Source organism: Rattus norvegicus, chromosome 12 (genome assembly GCF_021556685.1).
Source record: "Rattus norvegicus strain SHRSP/BbbUtx chromosome 12, alternate assembly SHRSP_T2T, whole genome shotgun sequence".
NCBI lineage: Eukaryota > Metazoa > Chordata > Mammalia > Rodentia > Muridae > Rattus > Rattus norvegicus.
The window spans coordinates 15,687,814-15,708,526 of NC_141545.1; the positions used below are offsets into that span (position 1 = coordinate 15,687,814).

Sequence of the window (20,713 nt, forward strand, 5' to 3'; positions counted from 1 at the left end):
TAAAATGAAAAGAAAAAAGATTGTGAGAGCCAGAGGTAGTAGATGACTTTAAGGAAATTGCATTTCCAGATGCATCATGCATGCAAGTATGTATATGAAATCACAGACACTATGAAAAAATTCACATGATTGTCACAAACTCAAGACAAAATCCTAGTGGTAACAAGTTAAAAGTCCTCCCTCGGGGTTGGGGATCTAGCTCAGTGGTAGAGCACTTGCCTAGCAAGCACAAGGCCCTGGGTTCGGTCCCCAGCTCTGAAAAAAAGGTCCTCCCTCTAGCCAAGGACTCATTGTAAGCTGAGACCTCTTGAGAGACGAAAGGTCAGTTTTTTATGTGGGGTGATACTAGGTCCACTTCAGGGTAGGACTCACACAAGGAAGAAATATCCAATGCAAACTAGACTCCATATTTTTTGTTTTGTTTTGAAACACTGTGAGAAAATATAAAGTAGGGTGGGAAAGAAGATGGGATAGAATCTGGAAAGATTCAGAGGAAAGGAATTAATATGATCAAAATACGTTCAATAAAGCTCACAAAGAATATTTTAAAACATGTTTAAATAGGATTTTTAAAGAGATATTTAAGGATGCTTTCCACGTAGCATTTATTCTAGAATATTCCAAATAAAACATCTGATACCAAATCTACAAATAGAGTCACTACAATAGTTCACCTTTACATCATAATATTATTGATAAAATTACAGAGACATGTTTACTATCAAAAAAGCTCTAAAGAAACTAACAGACATAACCGAATGTGGATGAAGATGGTCCCATGAGAATTTCCTGTTCTGTCACAGACTTGTCATCTCCTGTTTATTAGATGGTACTTTGTATAGACACTGAGAAAGATCAATAAATGTGCTGAATCTTTAACCAGGCATCAAGACCAGTCAATTAAGCCCCAGTTTTATCTGGAATTCATTCATGAAATAAATTTAAAAGGTTCAATGTTCTTAGACACTGCCTTTGTGAGGAGCCCAATAAAATTCCTTCAGGGAAAGTCATGCTCCAGTTATGACTGCATCCCATGGCACAACCTTAAGAACAATGGCTTTTTCTGGTTCAAGAATTGCTTGTCTACTCAATTTCAGAGGTATCTGCAATGGGGAAGAAAAATATTGAGAAGCAATGATGGAACCAACAAGAAACCTGGATTAAAGTAAAAAAAATAAATGAATAGTGTTGGGCTAGAGAGATGGCTCAGAGGTTAATAGCACTGACTGCCCTTCCAGAGTTCCTGAGCTCAATTCCCAGCAACCGCATAGTGTATCACAACCATCTGTAATGAGATCTGATGTCCTCTTCTTGTATGTCTGAAGGTAATGACAGTATAGTCATACACATAAAATAAATAAATACTAAAAATGTGTTAGGGATAATAATGCTTCGCACAACCAGAAAGCTACATTTATTATCATGTATTGTGACATTATTTCTCTCTTATTCTAAAAGCTTTGTCAATTAGATGTTGAGCTTGCATTTAAATGTTCATTATTTAAAATGGTAATTGAAAATCTATTGTATTCAGGACTTGAGACAAACTCATGCTTGTTTATATTACTTATGTTCTATGCTGATGTAGAGTAAAACATGTTTAATATTTTTAATCTTATTCTTAGTTATTATGTCATATTATTTTTTAAGTCATGAAAAGTTATTTTTAGTTTTGAAACTTGCAAGATAACCATGAGAAGAAACGTTTCAACTCTCTTAACAATACCCGATTCCCAGATCATATCTAACCACTACACTTCAGTATATTCAGGGATAGATTTCTTGCTTTTCTAGCATCTACTCTTGGCTTCCAAGGGTATGAATAATGGGAAACTCTAATTCTACAGGACTTTCCAATAATGATTCAGCCTCATGCTCTTCAGTGATGAATGGAGAATGGGGAAATCTTCTAGTCAAAGGAAAAGAAATAGGAACAAAGCTGTCATGGAGACAGAGGAGTGTCAAATGTAAAAGGACTGTAGCTTGAAAGAGTGTCTGCCTCATGCCAGATGTGCCATTTCTCTCAAAGTAGAACCATGTTTTATCTATCTAAATCTTTGTACATAATTTAAATGCTTTAGTGAAAAAGTACTACATTAAGTGAAGGTGTGTGTGGATAAAGCTATACAACTTCCTGTAGGAACAGATCAAAGAATAAATATATCTGTCTCTCAGTCCAAAAAAAATCATTAATATACAGAAGCCACACTCTAAATACACCAATCCTATACTATTTACCCATCCCTTTACATGAAACAAGAAGAGGTTATTCAGGAAAATGCAATGTAAATGCTTTTTCCAAATGTCTTATTTTACCCTTTTATAATGTTCAGTACCACATACATGATTTTGATGGAGGTATACAAAAAAGTTATACATATAATATTTACATACATGGTACTGTTAATTTGTAATTGATGCTTTTAAGAACAAAAATTATAACTGTAGGTCATGCTTTCCAACATTTGTGAAAAGTTCTTAATGTGAAAACTCTCCTCAAAAACAATTTGGAGTTGATGGAAGGAATAATACGAGGTGATATACAAAATAGGGGAGATACACTTCAATACTGAGAGAAGAAATATTGTTTTAAAACTGGAGGTTTTAATGACACATATGTTGTGAAGATACCCTGTATGAGCCAAAATTGAAACATGGAGTAAATCAGGACATAAAACTCTAAGAGAAAGATTCATTTGGAGAGTAAACAGGAACAAGAAGTATGAGGGTAGAATAAGAAGGGGAATAAAGCTACATAGTTTATAGAAATATGACAAATACCTATTTTCTAGAGCAGAACCCCTGTAAAATGAGCTGGAATTACAAAGATGTTCCATAAGGTTGAAATTCATCATAACATTTAACTTTTAAAAGACTTATAGTTTACGTATAGGAGTGTTTGCCTGCAAATTGCATATATGCGACAAGTGGGAAGTCTCAAGATAAGACAAAGTGGGCCAGAAGAGACCCTGGAAATAGACTTACAAATGGTTGTGAGCCACCATGTGGGTACTAGAAAATAAACTCAAGTTCTTTTAAAGGGTAGTAAGTGTTCTTAATGAGATTCATCTTGTGAGACACAAAAAAATGGCTTTGAAAATGATTCTCAACTTGGCATGACATGGGAAATCAGAGATGAGCTTTTAAAGCCACACTCTGAGTAAGTTGTATCATAATTTCAAAAAAACCTGACATGTTGAGTTTCTGGTTTCTTTTTGAGATATATGGCCCATGCTGGCTTCAAATCCACTAAATGACCAATGATTTCTTGAAATTCTGATCCACAGGCCTCTAACTCCTGACTACGGGCATGATAGGTATGTACAGCTTGTTCAAGTAGTTCCGGGGATTAGAACCAGACATTTGTACATGATAAGTAAGCATTTTGTCAACTGAGAAACATCTCAGACACAATGTATGAGTTTTAAAACTGTTAAAACTCTTCTGTAATTTTAATCTACATTCACTGGTTGAAAAGACTATGAAAAAGGGGTTTCTTCGAGCTCTGAAAGATGAGTAGTGCAACATGCAACCAACATTGAAGTTTTAAGCATTGCACCTCTGAATGTCACATGACATATCAATCTCCAAAGGACATGACTAAAATTTCAAACAAAATTCTGTCCCATTGGCGTTCACTGACTCTTTGTAATACTAAGTTCTAGTCTATACATACGTACAACAAAAGGCTCCTTAGTTAATACCTGGATACCAATAGATTATTTGTCCAGAGAACAAATTATTAAACCTCAAACATGCAATATCATTTTTATACACAGAACCTTCAGTTGGAAGAATTCCTACCATAAAACACTATTTGTAGAAACAGTTTTTCTCTCACCTGTGTTTCCTTACAAGGCTGAAAGGAGAAGTTTTGCAGAACTTTAGTTAGAGCGAGTTTCATATTCATGAGAGCAAACCTCATGCCAATGCAGTTCCTGGGTCCATGTCCAAAGGGCAGAAATACATAAGGATCAATGCTGCCCTTGTTCTCCTTGCTGAACCTGGAGACATAAAAATAGTAGACAAGTTGATATAGGATAAAAGCATAAGAGCTACACATGTGAAGTTGCCTCTTAACATCTAATCAGAACGCACAGGGTGTTTGGGAAATGTCTATTGAACCTCTGCTTCAGGTAATTGGCTCTGGGAATTTTACCATAAAGTTCCTTTTCATTTCCCTTACCTTATAAGAGTCTCCATATGGTTGAGATAAGATAAATGCTGCTTTTTAAAAAATGCATCTTTGTGACTTCACACAGTAGTGTAATACTGGTATTATGGGGTAGGGGAGACCGAGTATTTTCTGATTCAATGGAGAGTCAACTCAGTCATGACATTAATGCCTAGCTTTGAAAATCAGGTAAAAAACCAATGGGTGCAAACATCATAGATGAGAATGTAGTGCTCTTCTTTTGCTAAGAGACATGGCACCAAAATGCCTTCTAAATATTTATCTTTACACACAAAAATTAGTGATGATATAAGCCTTGGTCAGAAAAGCTTCAGTTTGCAGTGGGATACAGTGAACACAGAAACTTATGGCTGGTTACATTGCTGAGAAGTGGTGGTGGAGTTCTCAGTGCCTGCAAAGCTCAGGAAACATCACAGAAGAAGGGGCAGAAAAATTGCAAGAACTAGGGCATGAAATGAGTGTTGTGAAATATTGTCTTCTGGCCATGATACTTCTATTGTACTCATGAGCACTCAGGAGCTGTGGATAACTACTACAAGACTAGACACATCATCATTCCATCGTGGGAGGGAATGGAACCCATGAGATACCACCTCCCTTGGGAGCTATTGACAATAAACACTTGGTGGACAAGGGGGTTTTTCTTCAATGGTGCACCTACTGGTGACTTGACCATTCTCCAGTATTTAACTCCCACACATATGCTTATGCAAGCAACCATATGTAAACTCAAAAGTCACAAAAAACACATTAAAAACAGTAGGAAGACTGATTGAAGATAGAAAGGTATTCCACATGAATGGGAGGGAGAAGAGACAAGGAAAAGTAAGCTAAAACACACCAGAATCCATTATCCATTCATGTGATTGTCAAAAAAAATAGAAATGAACTAGAAAGCAAATACATTTTTAAACAATAAAAATTCATTTAGGTGGGTGCTCTGTTCTAACTCTGAAAAGCACATTTCATTTCCACTACAGAAAAAGTGGGTTCCTGCCTCATAATCCAGTTGGTCATTAATTACTTTAGGAAGAAAGAGGAAAACATTCTGCATTTAATTGGTCTTATTTTCTTCCCATCTCACATCCCCTCTCCCCTCTTTTCTTTGATCTCACTATCACTTGGTGCCTGGAAGTTGCTCAATCAGTGAAGGGTCTACTATGTAAGCCTGATGATGAGAGTTCACATACAAATCATTTATGAAGCCATACACAGTGGCGCCCATCTATAATCCCAGTAGCAGGTAGACTGAGACAAGACATGCCTGGTGATCACTGGCTAGAGTTACTCACAGAATGCTAATGAATGTCAAATCATATTATATCTTCTTCCGATAAGAGACATCATACCATACACAGGCCTGCATAGTGCAGAGTGGGTTCCTGCTTAGGGGGTTCTGGTACCTTTCTGGATGAAATTCCTCAGGCTCCGTCCAGTGCTGTGGGTCACGTTGAAGAGGATATGTTGGAATCATCACTACAGACCCTTTGGGTATAAACACACCACCAAGTTCTATGTCTTTTTTACAGACTCTCTCAAGTCTATTACCAACTGGATACAATCTGAGGGTTTCATTCAACACCATATCCAGGTATTCCATTTCCATCACAATATCATAGGTAGGAGGTGCCTGAGAAGAAAGAAAAAGATTTATGCTGAGATTTTAGAGTAACTTTCAACTGTGTCTAGTGTTGAACTCTCAGTAGGCCCAAAGTCAAGCTCAGCAGTTCAAAGGACCTTAGTTAGTACTTGCAATGAAATGTAAAGGGTTTTTTAATTGTTTTATTTTATATATGTAGGTGTTTTATTTATGTATGTTTATGTACACCATATTAGTACAGTGCCCACAGAAGCCAAAATAGGGCATCAGATTTATTGAACTAGAGTTAAAGCAGTTGAGACCGGCCAATTTCATGCTAGTACTCAAATATGAATAGATACTATGGAGGAGTTGCCAGTGCTCTTAACCATTGTGCCGTCTATCAAGCTCCTTACAAAGTAGAATGACTATCACTTGGTGCCTTGAAGATGCTCAATTAGTGAAGGTTCTAGTATGTAAACCTGAAGATGAGAGTTCACATACAAATCATTTATGAAACCAGACACAGTGGCACCCAACTATAATCCCAGCAACAGGTAGACTGAGACAGGACATGCCTAGTGCTCATTGGCTAGACAACTTAACCCAATCAATAAGGTCCATCTTTGGTAAAAGAACATATATCATAAAACATGGCGGAGAGTGATTTAGAAATATGCACAATGTAGGTCTATGACCTATGTGCGCGTGCACGCAGACACACACACACATACACAAACACACACGTGCATTCATTTGCATACAAACATACATACACACAAATGAGAGAGAGAGAGAGAAAGAGAGAGAGAGAGAGAGAGAGAGAGAGAGAGAGAGAGAGAGAGAGAGAGATGAGTTTGGCTCATAATGTAAACACCAAGACTTACAATTTGGCTTCTTCTCCTATAAACATATAGTGAGAATCATGGCAGAGAGATGAGTCAACCCATGCCCCTTAATCAAAGCCAAGACTTGCCCCTCTCTGTGCACAGCTGGGACACAGTAGAACAAGAGGTATCATTGAACCATGCAGAGAGCTGTATATCTTTACTCTTACATTGGTTGGTGATACTTGGTCCTCTTCTGGTCCTAGATAACAGATACACCAGGCCAAGCCCTTTGCCTGAACAAATCCTTCTGTTGCTATGAAAGGATTTATTGACCATTTCTGCTTCTGTGGCCCTTTCATGATAATTATTAAATTGTGCTGGGAAAAATCAGTGATTGTGCTCTGCTTAAAAATTATCAAGGGCTGCTGAGATATTTCAATGAGCAAAGGCACCTGCCCCAGAACCTACTGACCTGATTTGGAACTTGAAATCTCATGTAGTAAAAAGAGAGAACAAATTACTTCAAGTTGTTCTTTGATATCCACACACATGCCTCAGCATATATGCTCACATATGTATATAAACTCATACATGTACATAAGTATGTACATAAATATGTAGGCATGTACATCATACATACATACATACATACATACATACATACATACATATGTACATACAGATAAATACATAAAAAAGTTTCACCTGAATTTGAAAGATGGCTAAGTGGCATGAATCCTTACACTCATACTCATTCACAGATACATTTACAAACACACACACACTCACACAAAACAGTTACACACCCCACACACAAAACATACACACACTAAACCTCACTCACGTACTCTGTCTCTGTCTTTGTCTCATTCTCTGTTTCTCTCTCTGTGTGTTTCTCTCTCTCTGTTTCTCTCTGTCTCTCTGTCTCTCCATCTCTCTCTCACACACACAGAGAGAGACAGAGACAGAGAGAGACAGAGAGAGACAGAGAGAGAGACAGAGAAAACACTGCAGGTGACAAGAATGTGTCTTTGTTGAGGCTTCTCCTTTTACCTCCTACATAAACCTCTTACCTTATTAGGCAGGGCCCCATCAATCTCCTCTTGCAGTTTCTTCTGGATGTCAGGGTAAGTTGCCAGTGAATACAAGACAAAGGAAAGTGTGCTGCTGGTGATTTCATAGCCAGCAAAAATAAAGGTAACTGACTGGGCTATGATTTCAACATCAGACAGGGCTGGGAGTAAAAAAACATCTCAGGTAAGCCATGATAGGATGGACCATCACAGGGGGCATGAGGAGAAAATCATAGGTCATGTCAGGAGGGACCATCACAGAGGAGATGAAGAGAAAATCAAATGAGCCCACATTTTTAGAGAGACTATGGAGATGTCATTCAAGCACTCTGAGACTATCATCATTGTGACAGACTTGTGACACATCCAGAAAAGGAGAATGCTTCAGGCAGGTTGTCCCAATGTTTCTGGTGTTCCTTGGCATCCTAGTAGGCAGCTTCAAGACATAGATTTCTTGTTTATAAGTTTACTTTTATTTATGAGCATTTCTGAAATCTTGAGGGCAGGTGGCACCATGTAGCAAGGGTACTATGTATGTGTGGAGGGTGCCCATGAAGGCCAAAAAAGGCACTAAAGGCAATAAAGATAGAGTTACAGACAGTTGTCCATCTTTTACTATAAATTTTGTGATTATGTTGTTGGTAAATTCTTTCTCCCAATTAGTGTAAGTCCTTACTACTAAACTGAAACTGGACTGTAAATCCATAATCAGTGGCTATTTTTTAAATTAATATATATTTCACAATCAAAAATGAAACAGAAAGTGTAAAGACATGCAGTTCACAGATGGTGGTATGAAGCCATGGGTTCAGTCCCCAGCACTTTATACATCAGACCTGGTTATGTTTGTGTTCTGGGTTTCACAGGAAGAATGACTGGAGAGAAGAGAGCCAGTGATGGAAGAATTTTGCTTCTCAGCAGCAAGGAATCAGCCGTGTAGGACTGAACACTGACAGCTTCCTAGAAGCTATTTTTATTTTTACACAAAAGCCAAGTCTAGCAAGTCAATTTCCACATACCGAAACCTCCTATGTGGTAGTGGGCTTGTCTTGAAAGACTTAAGCAATTGCCAGCCATAGGATACTGCCTGGTTTGGCCGGTATGCCTCCACATGAAGTTCTACAAAGACTCTGGGAATACTTCGAAAGAACATCATAAAATCTCAGATAACAATCACTGACAGAAGGCTACTTCAAAGCTGAGATGCCATCACTCCAGATCCATGCCAAACACAGTGGTTCTGCTAAAACTCTGGTGTATAGTACCACATGCCGGCAGTCTCAGAAGTTAAAGGTCATTCTCAGGTACATCATGAATGTGGGTCAGCCTAGGCTACATGGACCGTGTGGCAAAAGGTGGAGGAGATATAGAAGAATTTGAAGTTAGCTGTTCACATGAAAGGGTTTCAAATGGGCAAACAGGAGATAACTCAAAACACAGATTACTTGGTGACTTTTAACAGTAAACTTGGGGATCCAAAAGATGACACTGCTGCATATAAGCAAGTGAGTGTATGGGAAATAATCAAATAGGTAAAAAATGGCAGACTCCCTTTCCTTGTCTCAAAGAAATAAGACAGAAAGGGATTGAGCAAGATACTACATGCTTCCATCTGTTATATGTACACACACTTAGCATGTGCATACAAGTACATACCCCTGCACATGCATGTACTGCACAAAGAACATAAAAACCTTAAAGTGTTTTTATGGTTTTTCAAGATAGGGGTTTTCTGTGTAGCACTGCCTGTCCTGGCATCTATGATGTAGACCAGACAGCCCTTCAACAAACAGAGATCCACCTGCCTCTGCCTCCCAAGTGCTAGGATTAAAGGCATGCTCCAGCGCTGCCCAGCTATGAGTGATTTTTAAATACATGAAAGAATGAACAGAACCAGTAAATGTGTACAAAGAGGTTTTTCCCATAAGCTACTTAAACATCACACAAATGAAAAGTAAATCTTTACCATGGATTATGGTAGAAAAAAACATGTCCACTAAGGGTTCCCAGAGAGCTTCTGCACCGTTGGGCTACATGTCCCCTGACTGGTTGTTTAGATACAGATGTCTAGACAGAGCTCTGAGATTGTGCTGGGAAAGATACAAACAACACCTGTGCTCAAGCAGGTAACGCAGAGACCATTGGAGACATCCATTATGACCATGCTTTATGTTAAGAGCAAACTTTTGCCCATGTGTACCCAGAAAATAACAAGTTGATAATAGCCACGGCTGTTTTTTGGCAGAGGTACTCCTCCAATGAGAAAACCCCCTGTGTGACCCACCCACTCCCCAAGAGCTTCCTCAACAGCAGGAACCCTCTACCTAGGAAAGCTTGTGTATACATTTTCTGGGTAACCCACCCACTCCTCAAGAGCTGCTTTGTTCATAAAATGGTAAAGGGCTTCCCTACCTTTATGAGACACTTCGTCTTTGGAATTATTATGAGCATTCAGCATCAGCTGGAGAAAATCCACTCGGTGCTGGAAGCAAAAAGAGAAGTTGCATAACTGGAAGGTTAAGGGTAAGCCAGAGGTCAGAGGTGGATCAGAAGTGCAGAACCTTAATTCTCTCACTTCTGAGAACATGGTTCCCTTAAATTCAAAACTGGCTACGATTGCTTGAGTCACCAAGGAACAAAAGCAAAAGTGGATAAATAGGAAGAATTAGCTTCCCACTAACCGCATTGACAGAAAATTACAGTAAACACAATCTTAAACAATCACTTTTATTCTTTGAAAATGTTCTTGAAGGTAAGGAAAACAATAGTTCCTTTTTAATAATTTGTATTTGTTATTGGAGAGTTTCATACATGTACACAATCAAATATGGTCATCTCCACCCCACTTCCTTCTATATCACCTGTAACATTTCATCTACCATAATCCATGCCCTATTCTTAATTACCCACTAAATCCAACTAGTGATGTGCACACATACATTGCTGTAGGGCCATCCACTGCCACATGGGAAACCTATCAGTGTCCACACCTTCCCTCCACAGCTATAAACTGCCAATTGTTCCTCAGCAAAGGTCAGGACTTAGAGAGATCCTGTCCCATCTATTCTTGAGTTTTGACAGTCTTGATCATGTTCAGGTCTTATACCATGTCAATTATTTTTCATTCCTTATGCAGGATATTCTAGTTTTTTTTTCGTATTGTTAAGGATTAATTCCTGGCTTATTATCAATCATTTTTTAAAAATCCAACTTTTTCCTCAGAAAATATATTCTTTCTCTCTGTGTGTAAATCTAGTCTTTTCTACCTGCCATTAACACAAGCTAAAATGTTCACACCCCAACATGTTATTAAAGTATGACCCTCTCATAAAACCAACACGTACTACCTTATGCTTAGAATCCAGACGGGTTTCCTTCATTCTGTACACAAATTTTTGTAAAAATGCTATTGAATCTTTTGGGAACATGCAGATATTTAACATCTCATATATTGGGGTGAGGAATGGAAAGAGTGCTGGAAAAAACAGATAAGTTTTAATGGAAATGCAAGTTTCATTTAAATAAGTCATAAACCAATACCAAAAATAAGTCACCAAAGTATCAGTAAGAAGTCATGTATCCATGACCTTGCTCACACTGAGTCAGCACTATATTTCTGCTTCCACACTTTGGAGTAGCCTTAAGTTTAACTCTGTCCCTGGAGTTTATGTGGATTCACATAGAAAATACAAGGGCCATTAAGATGGCTGAACAGCTAAATATTTCTACAGAAAAAGTTAGCAACCTGTGTTCGATCCCACTGTATGAAAGAAAAGTTGTGCTCTGATCTACACATACCACACAAAAGCCAAATCATACAGGCATTCAAAGAACAGGCAAGACTACACAGAGAAAACTTGTCTGAAAAACCAAACCTCAAAGGCAAGTGAACAAAAAGTAGGAAGAATGAAAAATCACATACTCTCCCTGACTTGCAGATTCTAGCCTATGTGAATAACTGTGTATAAAGGTCTGAGTGTAGGTATCATCTAACACTGAGAAGGAGGCACTAGGATAATATTAGGTGACAAGAATGGAATGTAGGCAAAGGGACACATGAGCTGTGTATGGAAATATATGTGACAGGCAAAGTATTAAAACTCTAAATGACACACCATTTTTAATTGTACCCAGAATATATTTTAATATGGTTAACACTTCCAGAGGAGCCAGTTTTAATTCCCAGTATCCAAGTGGTTGCTCTCAACCACTTGTAACTCCAGTTCAAGGAGTTTCAAGGTCCCCTTATGGTTTCCTTATGAACTTAATGCATGCAGGGAAAAGACACATACACAGAAAATAAAAAGAAATAAATCTTATAAAAATGATAAAGCAATTAAGCTATGCGATTTAAGATCTAACCAGGCAGTGGTGGTGCATTGCTTTAATCCCCCACTCAGAGGCAGGTTGAGGTAGTTGAGTTCAAGACCAGCCTAGTCTACAGAGTGACTTCCAAGCTACTGAGTGATAGACAGAAAAAAAACTGACCCAAAAAATAAAGAGAGGTTGGGGGAGGAGATGGAGAGAGCAAGAGAGATGGAGAAGTAGAGGGAGAGGGAGAAGAAGAGGAAGAAGATCTAAAAGGAGACATTCAAACATCAAAGTCCTGCATTTCTGGCATACATTTATACATAGTAGCTACAGCTGCTGTACACAATGTATGTTCAATCTTATATGTTAAAAAGTCAATTACTTTTTAACTCAGCAATGCTGATTTTGAATATAAAATAAAAACAGATATTTAAACATAGCCTTGTATATGAAGGGCCATAGCAGTGAAATTCACGGCAATCATGTAAGACTAACATCAATTACCATCAACAGGGAGTATAATTTGCTCATAGACAGAGGATTTAGTGACATTTGCTGCATTCAACATTGTGCTAAAGGAAAGAGGCCTGTCACAGAGACACATAGTCTATGATCCCACTGATATGAAATGCCCAAAATACATACCTATAGAGGAAGTGAATTGGCGGTTTTTTAGGTCAAGGTTGCTTTAAATTTGCAACGTGACTACAGCATGATTAATATTGGCAATGAGCCTGCTGGGCCTTGAGTCGTTCCTGATGCCTAAGAGATCAGAGTATTGAGAATAAGGGACTTTTGAGTACTGCAGCCTAAATGGAGCACCTATATCAAGCACCCCCACCCAGCAAGGCTCAACGAACATCATGAAAGAGGGTGTGGAAATAAAGTCAGAGGCAGGAATGGGGAGTGTGGAATACCATATCTCAGACATGGCATGGTCCTCTCTCAGATCAAGCCAATGATATTGGTCAGCATCCTAGCAGGCATCAGTGATTGAAATCAACTGGTTACCAAAGCAGATAAAAGGACACGAAATTGGAATGAAGATGTATCTTTGTGAGTAAGAAAGTTGGAAGTAAGAGTTCAGAGTGGGTATAATTGAGATGGATCTTATATGTGCATGACCAGGAAACATGGAGAATTCTAGACCCAGAGAGAGCCAAAGTTGTATTTTTAGGAATTTGTATTTATACAAATGAACGAATTCTAAAATAAAACCAGGACTCGAAGGTGCAAAATGTAATCCCTGGCCTCAAGAGTCAGAAATAGAAGTATCAATGAAAGTTCAAGGCCACCCTGGTATATACAGCAATCTTCAGGTCAGCTAGGGCTACACAGTGAGACCCTGAATCAAAGAAAAACAAAGTTCAAAAATAGAATTTATTGGGCTACCTGTCTTTGAATGCACTGAAAATACTCAACTGTGCCTTTAGGGGATGAATACATGGCAGGTGAACTATGTACCACTAGAGCCATTCATTTGGGGAAAGTGAGGAAGGGAAAGGCAGAAATGACATATATGGCCACAGAAAAGAGAAATGAATTACAAGGCAGAAGAACCATCCACATACCTACTGACAAGAACAATGGATCAAAAAAATCAAATCTTAAGAGCTTCTTGGTTTTCTCCACAAAAGTATCCTTAGGGTTGGTAAGGAAATCAACACTGACTCCAAATGATGTGCTGGTGATCTCATCCATGCTGTAGGCACCAAACACTCTGAGGATACAGAGCAGTTGGAATTTAACATATGCATCAGGGAGTAGGAAAGTATTCATATTCTCGGGAGACAGGTAATGTCACTTCAATATGGACCAAGCCCTTCCCAGCCTACCTGCCCTCTACCCCTGCAAACTTCTTATTGTTATATTTGTACATTTAAAATGTATGTAATGGTACAACAATGCCAAGCAACCAGAGCTTCCAGGGACTAAGCCACTACCTAAAGATTATACATGGACTGACCCTGGACTCTGACCTCATAGGTAGCAATGAATATCCTAGTAAGAGCACCAGTGGAAGGGGAAGCCCTGGGTCCTGCTAAGACTGAACCCCCAGTGAACTAGACTGTTGGGGGGAGGGGGACAATGGGGGGAGGGTGGGGAGGGGAACACCGATAAGAAAGGGGAGGGGGGAGGGGGATGTTTGCCCGGAAACTGGGAAAGGGAATAACACTCGAAATGTATATAAGAAATACTCAAGTTAATAATAATAAAAAAAAGAAATACTCAAGTTAATAAAAAAAAGAAAAAAAAAGAAAAAATGTATGTAATGCCATCTAGTGTCTAAAGGGGCAAGGACAAGCATCTGACCCATAACTACACTACAAGGATGACCCTGCACCCAGTTTTCCCCATATCACCAACACAGTGATAGACCATAACTCACTGTTTCACAGGGGCAGGCTTGCCTTTCTCGTCCTCTCGCCTCAAGTACTTTACCAAAATGTCTCCATGCTGTTCAACGATGGGGAACATCTAAAAAAAATGGAAAGCATCCACAGTTAGGATGAGGACTCCAGTCACACAGGATGCAATTAAAAGAATTGCACTCACCTCTTTGAGTTTTCCACTGGTGAACGTGGGGGAGAGAAAGGCTCTATACCTCTTCCACTCCTCAACCTTAGAGAAAGTGATGGCTTTGCTCATAATCCCCAATGGACCAAGATCCTAGAGTCAAAAGAAAAAACTGCCTGTGAGAAATCAGTTGCATGCTCAGCTGCCTCTTATGGTTCCAACTTTATAGTCTAGGATCCTTTAAAATGTAAATATCTCTGTGGTTGGAAAACTATGTTCGATGGTCAGAGAGAAGATGAGAACTGGACTTAGTAGATCTACAGAGCTGTGAAGATGGTATTTTGCTTGGAGACAAATAAAAGTTAATGTTGCATCAAACAAGTTGTCCACATCTTTATGACCTATGTTTACATGAGCAATGTGAAAAGTATGTCTTCTTATACTGTGTGTCTGTCTGTCTGTCTATGTGTCTGTATGTGTCTGCCTCTGTGTGGGTCTCTCCCCCCCCTCTCTCCACATGAACGTTTTTGCACATAACCATGTGTTGTGCTCGTGTGAAAACAGAGGGGTCAGTATAACTTTATATGGCATTTTTGAGTCAATGTCTCTATGTGAGTCTAGAAGATTCTGGTTTGGGTAGAATTGCTACCAAACAAGGCCCTGTGAGCTTCCATTTTCCACATGTATCTCTAGAGTCCACACATGAATGCTGCTCTGCTCAGGTTTTTTGTGGACACTGAGGATCTAAACTCGGTTCCTTTACCCACTGTTCAAGCCATCTTCCTAGTCCTAGGTCCCTTAAAATATATGATATTTGCATGTTAAGGATTATTTTACTCTTATATGGGTTTGGCCAAATGTTTCTTGTGTTATAATGTTGATTTTCATCCCTGAAACTGCTTGCAGGAATGTCTGCATATAAGACACTGAGGGACCTTGGAATTGGCTCCAATTGGTAAATAAAGATGCCAGGAGCCAATAGCTGGGAAGGACATACAGAGGTGGGACTTTTAGGATTCATGAGCTTGGGAGAGAGAGGAGGAAGAAGCAGAATCACCATGAGAGGAACATAGGAAAGACCAGCCATTTAAGAATTTAGATAAATGGGAACTGGAAAATATCATCCTGAGTGAGGTAACCCAATCACAGAAAAACACACATGGTATGCACTCATTGATAAGTGGCTATTAGCCCAAATGCTTGAATTACCCTAGATGCACAGAACACATGAAACTCAAGAAGGATGACCAAAATGCGAATGCTTCACTCCTTTAAAAGAGGAAAAAGAATACCCTTAGCAGGAAATAGGGAGGCAAAGTTTATAACAGAGGCAGAAGAAACACTCATTCAGAGCCTGCCCCACATGTGGCCCATACATATACTGCCACCAAACTAGATAAGATGGATGAAGCAAAGAAGTGCAGGCTGACACCAGCCGGATATAAATGGCTCCTGAGAGACACACCCAGAATATAGCTAATACATAGGTGAATGCCAGCAGCAAACCACTGAACTGAGAACGGGACCACCATGGAAGGAATGAGAGAATGGACTGGAAGAGCTTGAAGGGGCTTGAGACTCCATAAGAACAACAATGCAAAGCAACCAGAGCTTCCAGGGACTAAGCCACTACCCAAAGACTATACATGGACTGACCCTGGGCTCCAACCTCATAGGTAGCAATGAATAGCCTAGTAAGAGCACCAGTAAAAAGGGAAGCCCTTGGTTCTGCCATGACTGAATCCACAGTGAACGTGATTGTTGGGGGAAGGGTGGAAATGGAGGGAGGATGGGGAGGGAAGGCCATATAGAAGGGGAGGGGGAGGGATTATGGGGATGGTGACCCAGAAACCGGGAAGGGGAATAGCAAAGGAAATGTAAATGAGAAAAACTCAAGTTAATATAGTTAAAAGAAAATGACTCAGGCAGCTGTATTGCAGCTTCAGGGTCCCACAGATCGCATTTCTCCACACTCTGTATGTTCACCACCCCAATTCTAAGCAGACTTTAAGGTGTGTTTAGAGCAGAAAAAGGGACATTCAGTACCCCCTAATATCCATTACACTACAAAGCAGCTTGCTCTTGGGTGCATTCCAATAAAATCAAATGTGCTTTAAAAAAAAAAGTAGAGATTTAAAAATTAAATACTGAAGTAAAAGTTAATCATTAAATCTTTAAAATAAAATGTTAATGTTAAATATTTTAAAGTAAAAATGATAAATAATAAATCCTTAAAATAGGATTTTAAATTTAAGCATTACTCTGTGCAGGTGCTCCTTGTGGACACCTTTTGATCCCAGCACACAGAAGTCAGAGGCAGGTAGATCTCTGTAAGATGGAGGTCAGTCTGATCTATAATGTCAGTCCACAAAAACCAGAGCTACACTGAGAAACCCTAACTTGAAAATGAAACAAAAATTTCATTAAATCTTAAGGTTTTAATCTTAAGAATAATAGAATATGTCAACATCTGGTGTTGAGATGCAGCTCACTTTTAGTATGCCTGCCTAGAGTGCACCAGAACCTGGTTTTGATACATTGAGATGAAAACACAAAATTTAACTCGGGCAGCTGTATCTACTTCTCCAAGACTCAGGTATTCTGGAAGACAGGTCAGGAATAGCATGGGAGCCAGGAAGCAGAGGGGAGAGCTGCACAGGATGTCTTCAGTACTCCTGAATTCACTGCAACTGGGATCACCTCATATGCCCTGTTCATTACTGTCCACATTCCAGCCAAAAGTGTAAGGTCCTGACCCTGCCTTCGGATTTGCACACAGCTAGTTCCTAGGGGGGTGGGGGTGGGGAAGCAAAATGGCCCAAAGAGCCATTTAATGATGCCAGTTCAGTCCCTGGGATCTATGTGTTGGAAAAAGAGAAGTGACTGTGACAAACTGTGATCTGATACACACTTTTACCAAAACCCTTGGCATGGCCTCAGGGATGGCTGAGCAGATAAAGGCACCGGTACCAAGCCTGATGACCTGAGTTCAGTCCTTGGTAAGTAGAGAACTAACTTCCACTAGTTATCCTCTGACCTATAAATATATGCACCAGAACACATGTCCCCATTTCCAGGAAAAAATTGATTTAGAATAAAACAAAAACAACAAAGTATATACAGAGAGTCTTTTAATTCTAGGCATGAAAGATTTATCAAGCACTTAAGTGGGCCATCAACTCTAGTCTTCTGCTTTCACATGACATACTAAGTCAACAATGATGTGAAGGAATGTGGGCTTCTATAAGGAAATGTGCCAGTGTGGCAAGGAAATGGAACAAGACATTTGCTAGAGCAGATCAGAGGGACCTAAATTAATGCATTGCATGTCAGGGAAAGGAAGTTTCAGAGCAGAAAACAAATAAGAAGGGGACACTGGATAAAACCGGAGGCATGGGCAAATAGCCAGGGGCCACACATACTCAGACAATGGAGGAGGGGGAGACTGTGTGAAGGGCATGGGAGTGTTAGTGACCAAGTTATGAAGTGAAAAAAATAAACAATGGAAGAAAGAAAGAACTCAAGTCCATGGAACATGAAACCGATCAAAAGCCACAGTGTACAATATCAATTAGACTTTTGAACCCTGGCACTTAAAGACAGGCAGTATCACCTTTACACACAGAGGTGCATGGCTTCAATACATTGTCCCTGCACAAGTGGAGTGCCTTCTCTCAAAGACAGTCAACTAAACGGAATGTTCCAGAATACTCACCCCCATCTACATCCGGTTCCTGTTGGCCTGCACTTCTTTGCTTCATCCATCTTATCTAGTTTGGTGGCTGTATATGTATGGGCCACATGTGGGGCAGGCTCTGAATGGGTGTTCCTTCTGCCTCTGTTTTAATCTTTGTTTTTAATCTTTTTTTATTCCCTGCCAAGGGTATTCTTGTTCCCCTTTTAAAGAAGGAGTGAAGTATTCACATTTTGATCATTCTTCTTGAGTTTCATGTATTCTGTACATCTAGGGTAATTCAAGCATTTGGGCTAAATAGCCACTTATCAATGAGTGCATACCATGTGTGTTTTTCTGTGATTGGGTTAGCTCACTCAGGATGATATTTTCCGGTTCCATCCATTTACCTATGAATGTCATAAAGTCATTGTTTTTGATAGCTGAGTAATATTCCATTGTGTAGATGTACCACATTTTCTGTATCCATTCCTGTGTTGAAGGGCATCTGGGTTCTTTCCAGCTTCTGGCTATTATAAATAAGGCTGCTATGAACATCATAGCTGCTTTTTAATCCTAGTTCCATTGGATCCATTTTCTGGCCTCAATACACAAGGTAAACACAAACAGACACACACACACACACACACACACACACACACACACACACACACACACACACACGAAGGCAAACACACACTAAGAGACACACACACAGAAAGACTTTAAAAATATAAAAAGTTGTGGCTTCTCAGAAGTCTGAAAATAAATATGATAGTTTATATTCATTTGTGTATGGAGATATTTAACTATTAGATTTCATCAATGTAACAAAAATATTCTCTAAAATATGAAGAAAACACTATCTCTCTTGTTAAATTTCTTGAGAATATTATACATGTGTACTGTGAATACATCATTTCCACCATTCTCTGTCCCCTCTCCAACTTCTACTCTTACTCTACCCCCTCTGAACTACATGTAGGTACACACACACACACACACACACACACAGACACACACACTTCATATTCATACATATGCCAAGTCCATTTAATGCTTCATGTGTGTACATCAGTTTAGGGATAACCACTTGCAAGTGTGTCTACTCAAAGCCCTCTAGGTATGTGCATGCAGAGTCACTCTAAATGTAGCAAAACACAAAGACATAAAGTAGTTTAAAACATTTAAAGCTCAGGGATTGGCAGAAAATTCAATTTCTTGTAAATCAATTTGTTGTCTATGGCATGAGTTTTGTAGATGACAGCACTTTCTCACAAGGTCAAACAAACAAGTCAACTGTTTGACAATTTCAACATTAGCACATGCAACTTTGCTCTCTGGACCTCTCCCACCCTAAAGCACACTATTTTACAAGATAGTCCCTCACTTGACCTTTTTGCTCATGACACTTTTCTTCCTTTCACAAAAACCCACTTGGAATCCTGGAGTAATCAGGAAGCAAAATTTGAAAATAACTGAAGAAAATAAATACTTGTTTGACCTTCCCATTGAACTCAACAATGTCAGGGGTAGCAAAGGGAGGGAAAATGAGTGTTTACAAGGTTCATTTGCCAGGATCAAGTGACTTGATGTGTTGGAACTTTAGAATAATGAGACAAAGAATTCCTTTATCACAGAACAAATCTACTGCTAAAAGTCAGTAAGCACCAATCATTTTGTGCATATTTTTAATTGCATTTCTTGCTGTCATGGTTATTCCTTGTTGTCAACTTAACTATATCTGGAATGAACTATAATCCAGAATTGGAAGGCTCACCTTTGATCTTGACCTCGAGGCTGGGTGATACAAGTTTCTGACCTGGATCTTGGTATGGAGATCTTGATGCAAAGTGGCTATGAATCCCAGGAGCTGAAGGCAAAGAGAACTCTATGTTTAAAGTCACCCAGGACAAAGCAAGCCCCAGATCCAGGTGTGGTGGGACATACCTTTAATCTGGGACACACCTTCTTGCTACCCCTGACATTGTTGAGTTCAATGGGAAGGTCAAACAAGTATTTATTTTCAGCATAAGGACATTGGAAGCGGAAAGAGTCTCTCTTTTTTGCCTGCCTGCCTGCCTAGTGGGACAGAGCCACTGCTACATCTTTGGACTTCCATTCACAGCTGCTGCTGATCATTGTTGGGGAGTTGGACTACAGACTGTAAGTCATCAATCAATTCTCTTACTACATAAAGATTACCCATACGTTCTGTGACTCTAGAGAACCCTGACTAAGACAAATTGGTACCAGAAGTGGTTCTAGAGGAGCAGACGTGTAAGGATGAATCTTTTAAGAATCTGGAGTTAGTTTAATAATTCACCAGCATCTTCATCTACTGAAACCTCGCCAGATGCTCTCTCTCCTGGAAGCTCAGAGAACATTGAAGAGCCATGGTTGAAACTATATTTCAAAGTTAAAGAAGCTAGTGCTTTTGATTTTCTTCATGAATTAGTTGATTCAGTGTACAAAACTTTCCATAAGTTGGGAAGAAAATTTTAAAAAAGTAATTTTTTTGTCTTGTTTCTCTTA

General features: G+C 39.3%; 1 protein-coding gene across 1 annotated transcript; it reads right to left on the reverse strand.

Annotated features, from left to right (window-relative positions):
- Nucleotides 1-590: 590 nt before the first annotated feature.
- Cyp3a2l1 (cytochrome P450, family 3, subfamily a, polypeptide 2 like 1) lies at nucleotides 591-18,226 on the reverse strand. Its single transcript, XM_087579484.1, has 10 exons — nucleotides 18,221-18,226; nucleotides 14,545-14,658; nucleotides 14,378-14,466; nucleotides 13,560-13,708; nucleotides 11,025-11,152; nucleotides 10,090-10,159; nucleotides 7,678-7,838; nucleotides 5,599-5,825; nucleotides 3,842-4,004; nucleotides 591-1,103 (listed from the first exon to the last, which is right to left on the reverse strand). The coding sequence occupies exons 1-10, from the start codon at nucleotides 18,224-18,226 to the stop codon at nucleotides 1,008-1,010; spliced, it is 1,203 nt and encodes a 400-aa protein (XP_087435610.1). The 3' UTR covers nucleotides 591-1,007.
- Nucleotides 18,227-20,713: the final 2,487 nt, after the last annotated feature.

Excerpts from the sequence above, each read along its gene's own strand:
- Cyp3a2l1 (XM_087579484.1), bottom strand. Across the intron at positions 13,709-14,377 it reads AAGCCTGCCCCTGTGAAACA|AGTGTTTGGTGCCTACAGCA; the intron begins GTGAGTTATGGT and ends CTGTATCCTCAG. Across the intron at positions 10,160-11,024 it reads GTCTGGATTCTAAGCATAAG|CACCGAGTGGATTTTCTCCA; the intron begins GTAGTACGTGTT and ends TTTTGCTTCCAG.